Genomic DNA, 8,578 nt, shown 5'->3' with positions numbered 1-8,578 from the left:
AGTTTTATATATGTTTGGAATACTCTCATGATTAAGATTATTTTATTTCCAGTAATCACTTTACCACTTTAAGACCACACATGTCCATGAAAAACAGTGGTGACTTTTCAGAAAATTAAGCCAGAAGTTTAAAGCAATGCTTCTAGTGACACTCAAGTAATAAAATATCACATATTTAAGAGACAATATCTATGACTGAGGAATAAAGAATGAACTCAGGTCTATGAATAGGGAGTTACACATTATGGCATAGCCTTACTCATGCTGCTGAATAGTACTTAATTCCACAACTGGTCTCCGGGGTAACAATTTGAGGCCAAATTCTCTGCTGGTGATTTTGATTTCAAAAAGAAGCTCCATCAACACAGAATCTAACTCTGTGTCTTTAGTATTGGATTTGAACCAGTAAGTTAGTAATAAACAGCTTTGTAGGTCAGAAGCCATCCCCCACACCATCCAGTCTCTCTTTGCCTGTATGCGTCTAAGAAGAGTTAATGCCATTGACAAGTAAAATCTCATTGGCAGGATTAGCAGGTGTAAATTGGTGAAGTTTCATTTAAGAAAATGTACACCAGCTGAGGATCTAGCCTACAGTATTATAGTTATACAGATGGAATAAATTAGGTGGAAAACATGGAAAAGCTGCTTGACAGTTCTTAGGAAAAAGAAATGTTTTCTCTCCATTGTTCTCTGCCTTCACAAATTCACTAGCTCATGAACCCCACACCTGAAAAAGTTAGTGAATCTGTAGCAGTTATTGTACCTGAGCACTTTCTATACCTGTGGATCTACAGAATGAGTCATCACATGAATTCTAAGAAAGACAAACAGAAGGACAGCAAATTCAAGACAGAGTATAGCTTTTTATTTTTATTTCATTTCCACTTTTGCAGTAGCACAGCAAATCTTGCTTGGAGTCTTTATTTTAAACAAATACATGTTGATGCAAGTTTAACTGGATCCCTTAGGATTTTAGGATAATATTTATTACAATTTAAGAAATATTCTGGAGAGCTTTTGGGGAGGGAATTTAATGTACATTGTTAAACCTGAGGCAAACTAGAAATGTCTATAGCCAACTACAAGACCATCATGATGAAAAATAGCTCAGGGTACACATGTCCATATACGGCCAGACTTCCTATAAGGAAGACAGTACTATATGTGCATTGCGTATGGTTCCTGGATCAGATTCACATTCCTTGGGTATGTTTCTCTGGGAGCTATTGATTTCCGCTTTGAGGGCTGGCTCAGACTTCCAATTGCTCTTATAAGAAAATATCTGAGACTGAAAGTTGAAAATGTGCAAGATTCCTTCTTTAAGTACACAAACACTCCAAGTCTAGCCACTTTCCTGTAGTCCTGCCAGGTTTTCAGTATGTCTGATACTTGATCAAGTGAACTTTTTGGGGGGAAGGAAAAAAAAAGGAAAAACATAAGGGAAGGAATGTAGCATATCCACACCTGTACATTTTACAAGACTTAACCAAAGGAACTGTACCAACTGAAGCTGATGCAGGCACACACATACCGGGTATAGCTGTGTCAATAGGGCTGTGCTGCCAACATAGTGAATTCTTAATTTCACCAGAAAAAATATACTGGCTAAAAAGCATTTGCTGTATAAACACCTGTATATAACATAATATTAGTGCATTTTAATCTTTTATGAATCAACTCCAAGATGTAGTTCTTCAAACCATGACATACTGTTCTTCAATAAGGTCAGGCTAGAGAAGCGTAATGTTATAAGAAGCCCCTATTTCCACTTTACTTCCTCCCCTGTACATGTATACACACACGCACACACACACACACATACATATATTTGATGAGTCATTTATGAACATTTATAAAGAAATAAAACAACATGAAGCCAAATTCTGCAGGGTTGGATTCTGGGCATATTTACACTGGTGAAACACCTTAGATTCCAGTGAGGTTACTCCCAGTTTATACAGTAAGCACAGAATTAGTCCTGCAGCCCGACTCTTACTGAAGACAATCAACAACAGATGGATGAGGACTGCTGTATTTGTCCCATTATGCGATTTGAGTTAAGGACAGACTTGGCCCATCACTTTGGATTTCCTGGCTTTCTGGTGGTTTGTTACTTTAAAACATACTTTTTCTGTAAATTAACTTCTTAGGTTTTTGTTTAATAAAAAAATTATTTATCTGAAAAAAATTCTTACACAGAAAACTATGAAACATGTCTACAGCCTCTCTCTGATGATCTCCTACCATATTTAGGCATTTTTAAAAGGCAGTCTGTTTACCTGGTTACATTTGCATTTTGGTATGCATGTTATACATAGTTTGGTATGCATATTATTTACCCAGTACTGGGGTCATCACAGTCTTTAGATAAATATGGATTTTGGGAAGCTTCAGAAGTTTGGAAATGTATTATTTACCATAACTATTCCTCTGGATTTTTTTAAATAGCAAAGATATACTTTCTTTATGAAAAAGTGGGATTTTTAGCAGAAGCAAAGGCATAACCTTAACTTGAAGGCAAAGAGGAGTGCCAAGAACCTTAATTTGAAGGCAAAGAGGAGTGCCAAGAAGGTAAATACACTTTTGCAGTACAATATAGAATATTGGATTTTTAAATTAGAGAGATTTTGAGGTACATTCTCCCCTCCACACATACCCAGCCTCCCCAGTGACATTAATGGAAGTTACACACACACACACACACACACACACACACGAGAGATTCTGTTTATCATTTCACCACTCTTCATAGATCAGCTACCATATAACTGACCCAAATTTCATATGCAAGTGTCTAAACAGGACAATCAAATCTTGCATTTGGGCATTCAGATCAGCACCTCAGTACTACAGCCCAGACTAACTCCCATTAAAGTTAAATAAAAGATTACCATTAGTTTCCATAAAAGCTGGATAGAGTCTATAGAATGGCCATTAACATGCCTAAAGGTCAAATGTTGCCCTCAGAAAAGCAACAAGCCAGTGATGTATGTATCTGAGGACTGAATTTAGCCCAAGTATCAATCTGAGCATCCAAAAGTAGGATTAAGGTTTCTCATGAAGGCCACTATATTTGAAAATTAGGCCCAGAGTGTGAATTGATGATAACATAAATAACCATTTGCAAGTGATGTTATTTATAATGGAATTGGACTGATTCAGTTTGTTAAAATTCAATAGAAGAGATGAGATCACTTTCTGAATTAAGTAAAACTGTAAATCCATGTTGCTATGTCACAAGTGTGAAAGTGTGGGAGGAGGGTGTGGTTGTATGCAAACGTCTTTTTAAAAATATCCATCATCTAGACTTCAATTTGCCTAACAAAGTGCATTAACTCTGTCTGTCTCAATAAACACAAGCATACTTAAACAGGTCAAAAGTCAACATACTGGCATTCATTGTGTTAAACCTGGGGTCAATCAACATGACATCACTGCACAGACAAATGATGCAGGATTGGGAAGCCATCCTTCCTGCTGAAATAAATAAGAACAACGTGCGCCATGATTATTTAATAAGGACCAAGATACTTAGGAGCTACAGGTTTTGGTGGCAAGCCAAACTGATTTTTGATCTTACGAGGCATAATCAGCAAGAGGGACGCAAAGATGCCCTAGGAATGTGTTACTCACAAATGACAGCTGCAAGCAGGCAGTGGGAAATAAGAGACACTTCTTCCACGCTTCAGCCTCACTTCATTGTGCCAAGTATTTCAGGGTAAATAGGCACTCTCTCTATTCATAGAGAACATCTATTGGGAAAGGAACACATTTCAAATATTCAGTATGATTCAGTAGCACACAGACTCAATTTATAACCAGCCCTCAGATATAATTATGACTTTTTTTGGTAGTAACAAAATGCCCAGAGTGTTCAGTGCTCCAAACCTGGTTGCCAAAGTTGAAAAAGTGTGTATCTAGGGAAGGCTAGTCACCCACTCTCTAAATAAGTCAGTAGAGAGCAATCCACCTTTTAAAATTAGTAGTGTCTTGTATTTTCTAGCCAAGAAAAAAAAAGAAGAAAAGAATAAGAATTCCCATGGTTGTTCCTAGCAACCATCCCCACAACCTTTCTCCCTGCTCCCCCCCCCCCCCGCCCCACTTGAACTAGCTGCCTGTCACAGCATTAATCGCTTGTGTTGAATCAAACAACAGATTCTTATCTACTATTGATGTGTATTTTTCTCTGGAATAATTTAATATCAAAGAATGTGCTTCCTTGAAAGACAGAATAATGGAACCTCCCCTCCCAGTAAAAGGTTAATTTTTAATGATAGCAAATTAGTCTCCGCTATTATAAGCCAATAAACTTGATTAACAGTATCCATGAATTACTTTTCCTCTAAATTACACCTTCTCGGACAATACTATAAGCAGCAGCAACAGTTAGCATGAAAAAGTTTCTCCTTCCGTAATGAAGAATGCTGAGTTTATAACAGATTTTGCATGCAGTTTCTTTTGAACTCCTGTGGGGTTTAAAACAGCTCCTTTCTTGTTACCAGGGCTGGTAGTGGTGGTTCATATGTATCCTGTCCCCATATATATTTAAGACGTCTCAGCTGGTTCAGAATTCCCAGGAGTTTGTATCTTGTAGTGAAGTGCCTGTTAATACGATTTATGTAATTTGGAAGTAGGGTGGGCAACGCAAAAGCAGTTTGATACAGAGGTTTGTCATCTAAAAATAATTTTAAAAAGCATTTTACATCATATAAAATCAGGCGTATGAGGCTGGAAGGGGGAAAATGCCATTGGGTGAGGGAAATACAGCGCCTTTTTTGTGTGCTGAAGTGTGCCAGCTTTTGCAGACAGGAGGAATGCTGAGTGTCAAGGGGTCAGGATCAATCCGGTGCGAGTTGATGAGGCAGGAAGGTGGGGAGGAATGTGAGGAATGTCGCTGTTTGTGTAGGACTCCATTCAGCCGATTGGCGAGCCCGGGGCGCCCGGAGTGTATAAAAGCGGCCAGGCGCCCTGCTTCAGAGCCAGAGAACAAGTCTCCTGCCAGAGAGACGGGACCTTGGCGAGACCAGGCGCTCGGACAGACCCAGCTCCACACCGCGGCCCCCCGGCTCACACTCCCTCCGCCCGCAGGACGCACAAGCCGAGGAGCCTTTGCACCGTCTATTGCCGAGAGCCGCTGCCGAGCATGGCCGCACGACCGGGACCCAGCCGCTTCGCCGTGGCGCTGCTTGTCGCGCTCCTCTGCTGGGTAAGTGCCCCCCCACCCCGCCCGCTTCCCCAGCTGCAGGGGGGGGGTCGCTGGGGACGCGGGGATCCGAAGCGCAGCGAGGCGGGCTCCCCTGATCCCCTCCCGTCTCCTTCTCTCCGCAGGAGGTGTCCGGCCAGGACTGCAGCGGGCAGTGCCAGTGCGGGGCGGGGCCGCCCCCCACGTGCCCGGCTGGGGTGAGCCTGGTGCAGGACGGCTGCGGCTGCTGCAGGGTGTGCGCCAAGCAGCTGGGCGAGCTGTGCACCGAGCGGGACCCCTGCGACCACCACAAGGGGCTCTTCTGCGACTTCGGCTCGCCGGCCAACCGCAGGATCGGCGTGTGCACCGGTAAGGGGCGGCAGTGAGCGGGGAGGTCCGATACCGGGGGCGCTAGAGCCTTTAAAAGCGAGCCCGTCCAATTCATGCCCAACCCCCCTCTGGCTGCCTTCCCTAGTAGAGTGGGTCCTCCCTCCAGGGCACAGCTCCATTGCACAGCGGTGATCTCGTCATCCCCCTCTGCTCCCCCCCAGCAGGAGCCATAGAGACCACCTGCTCCCCCAGCTCCTGCTGCGCCCTCCCCACAGTGGCAGCGCGAGTGGCCGGGCTGCTGCCTTTCCCGGAGTGCTCATGTCCGGCTGTCCCTCTGTCACTGTCTGCAGCTCGGGACGGCGCCCCTTGTGTGTTCGGAGGGATGGTGTACAGGAGCGGGGAGTCCTTCCAGAGCAGCTGCAAATACCAGTGCACTTGCCTCGACGGGGCAGTGGGGTGCGTGCCCCTGTGCAGCATGGATGTCCGGCTGCCCAGCCCAGACTGCCCTTCCCCGCGAAGAGTTAAGCTCCCTGGGAAGTGCTGCGAGGAATGGGTGTGCGATGAGCTCCGAGAACAGACGGCGGTTGGACCTGCTCTAGCTGGTGAGTTGAGATCTTAGTGAACGTTGTTGGCCTGCCAGTGCAATAGACTGACCATACACAATGCAGTGATGATTATCCTAATGGATCAGATTCAGCCCTGATGTGACTCCAGTGCCTTCCTTGGAATCACACCACAGATAAATATAACCCTACGTTTATGCAGCATTAATACACTGAGAGGATAGCATCTGCACTATTTCTCTCTGCCACAATCTCATCCTGTTGACCTGTGCTCCACAGCTTACAGACCAGAAGACACTTATGGACCTGACCAGGCAATGATGATGCGCGCCAACTGCCTTGTCCAGACCACAGAATGGAGTGCTTGCTCAAAGACCTGTGGAATGGGCATCTCCACCAGAGTCACCAATGACAATGCCTTCTGCAGACTGGAGAAGCAAAGCAGACTCTGCATGGTCAGACCTTGCGAGGCAGACTTGGAGGAAAACATTAAGGTAAATATGCCATCTAATATACACTTCTAAGGATGTTTCAGCATAGACCCAGTTTTACAGAAGATGTATAGCTCTAACTTATCCACTTTCAGAACCAAGTAAATATTATATAAGGTCTCATCCCAATAGTGAATATTTAAGAATTAAGTTATAAATAAATGCACCTATTTTAGCCATTAGATAAGTAAATACAATTTGAACACTATTTAAACTGTCTTGTTTGCATGTAAAACCTTCATGAGGATCAGAGTATTAACCTTTTTGCATATAATGACAGGATGAAATTAATGGATAGAAATATGAATGGGAATTGTACAATCTTTTAAAAAAGACTTCTAAACTTTTTTCATTTGTTGCCCCACAGAAAGGCAAAAAGTGTATTCGCACCCCCAAAATCTCCAAGCCCATCAAGTTTGAGCTCTCTGGCTGTACCAGTGTGAAGACCTATCGAGCTAAATTCTGTGGGGTCTGCACTGATGGACGTTGCTGCACCCCCCACAGAACAGCCACTCTTCCTGTGGAGTTCAAATGCCCTGACGGTGAGGTCATGAAGAGGAGAATGATGTTCATCAAGACCTGTGCATGCCACTACAACTGCCCTGGAGACAATGACATCTTTGAGTCTCTGTACTACAGAAAGATGTATGGAGACATGGCATAAAGCAGGAGACACTAGGCTCTCAACTTGACCTGATTGGCATCTCATTTTGTAAACATGATACGATAGCACAAAGTATTTAAATCTGTTTCCAAAAAGTTCAGACTGTTCCATGTGACTAAGACAAATTGTCTTCTGACCCCAAACATTGGTTTGAAGAAGAAAGTAAAATGGCTCATGGGACCACAGCAAAGCACAGCTTCAGAGGACACTGTTCATGGAGTGGTGTTTAGGGAGTACTGGGGGGCATATGCAGGAAGATCAATGGTTTCCTTAGTATGGTAACGTGTGTTCCACCTAGTAGTGCAATTGAAGAAGAGACCCTTAGCATGTGTGCTGACACTGGTTGAGTGACAGCAATGGCTGTAATGTAAATCATTACCCAGCAAGGTGCTAAGTAAAATGTGTTCTGTTGGTCAGGACTGTAATGTTTCAGCTTTGACACTGATTCAAATGACTTGTTCAAGAAGAATCAGAATCATGTCTATTTGACTGGACAGCTTGTGGCAGTTAATTTGCCTGTAACAAGCTAGATTTTTATTAATATTGTAAATACTGTATATATATGTACAGTTATCTAAATTAATTTAAAGTTTTGTGCCTTTGTTAATGCTTTGATACTTTAATGTTAGCTTTTGTTTGTTTTGAAAGAAATAGGTAGGATGTAAAGCTTGTCTGACAATGCATTCAAAGCATGAAATAGATCTTCTAATGGAAATTGTTCAGTTAGGGTGACCAGTGAATCAAAATCAAGACAGATTGTTTGCTAAAGATGAGGTGCTTGCATCCTTGGGAAACATCCATTTATATGGTAAAAATATGGTTGCCTCAGCTTTAGTGAACAAATGGCTTTAAGTAAAATGAATGGCTCTCTTGTAGCTGATCAGTTTTTCCACCTGGGAGCATTTGTTTCTTTCTTTGACCGTGGCTGTTCTTTGCATAGTTTGTTATTTGTTGAGAAGTGTGACCAAAAGTTACATGTTTGCACCTTTCTAGTTGAAAATAAAGTATTATATTTTTTATATAAATGATTTGGAATTTCATTTGCCCGACACTTTCCCCCTCCCTTCCTATATATTCATCGATACAAGGGCTTATTTTGTGATATATAAAAATCAATGTTTTGTTGGTGGGGGTTTTTTGTTTGTTTTTTGTTCCCCAGAAATCAATACACTGAGAATTAAACTTCATATCTATTCCAACACAATAAACTTGCCAGCTCATAATCACTGGTAGGTCAATGAAAGATGGGGGGGCCTTTAAAGTCTTTCAAACTTTAAAGAGGGGTCCTGGAGGGTTGAACCCAACACTGTTAAGGCACAGCTGGTTCATCAGTAACTAGGGCATGTAT

At 42.5% G+C, this 8,578-nt stretch overlaps 1 protein-coding gene and 1 long non-coding RNA gene across 4 annotated transcripts; one reads left to right on the top strand and one right to left on the bottom strand.

Annotated features, from left to right (window-relative positions):
* Positions 1-868: 868 nt before the first annotated feature.
* Positions 869-4,821, bottom strand: LOC123367085. Of its 3 annotated transcripts, XR_006578300.1 has the most exons (4): positions 4,336-4,821; positions 3,634-3,752; positions 3,391-3,477; positions 869-1,402 (listed from the first exon to the last, which is right to left on the bottom strand). It is a non-coding gene; the product is annotated as an uncharacterized LOC123367085 (long non-coding RNA). The 3 variants fall into 3 exon arrangements; XR_006578298.1 differs by lacking the exon at positions 3,391-3,477; XR_006578299.1 differs by lacking the exon at positions 3,391-3,477 and having other exon boundaries at positions 4,500-4,821.
* A 178-nt stretch (positions 4,822-4,999) lies between these two features.
* On the top strand, positions 5,000-8,256 carry CCN2 (cellular communication network factor 2). The gene is made up of 5 exons (XM_045011092.1): positions 5,000-5,206; positions 5,329-5,551; positions 5,863-6,114; positions 6,355-6,569; positions 6,934-8,256. The coding sequence occupies exons 1-5, from the start codon at positions 5,144-5,146 to the stop codon at positions 7,228-7,230; spliced, it is 1,050 nt and encodes a 349-aa protein (XP_044867027.1). The 5' UTR covers positions 5,000-5,143; the 3' UTR covers positions 7,231-8,256.
* The last annotated feature ends 322 nt before the right edge of the window (positions 8,257-8,578 follow it).

The sequence above is a fragment of the Mauremys mutica genome, chromosome 3, assembly GCF_020497125.1.
Source record: "Mauremys mutica isolate MM-2020 ecotype Southern chromosome 3, ASM2049712v1, whole genome shotgun sequence".
Lineage (NCBI taxonomy): Eukaryota > Metazoa > Chordata > Testudines > Geoemydidae > Mauremys > Mauremys mutica.
This window is presented reverse-complemented; position numbering and strand designations above follow the sequence as displayed.

Bases quoted from the DNA above. Each gene is read 5' to 3' on its own strand.
- CCN2 (XM_045011092.1), top strand. From the start codon at position 5,144: ATGGCCGCACGACCGGGACCCAGCCGCTTCGCCGTGGCGCTGCTTGTC. The intron at 5,207-5,328 runs GTAAGTGCCCCC...TTCTCTCCGCAG, and splicing joins TTGTCGCGCTCCTCTGCTGG to GAGGTGTCCGGCCAGGACTG. The intron at 5,552-5,862 runs GTAAGGGGCGGC...CACTGTCTGCAG, and splicing joins CAGGATCGGCGTGTGCACCG to CTCGGGACGGCGCCCCTTGT.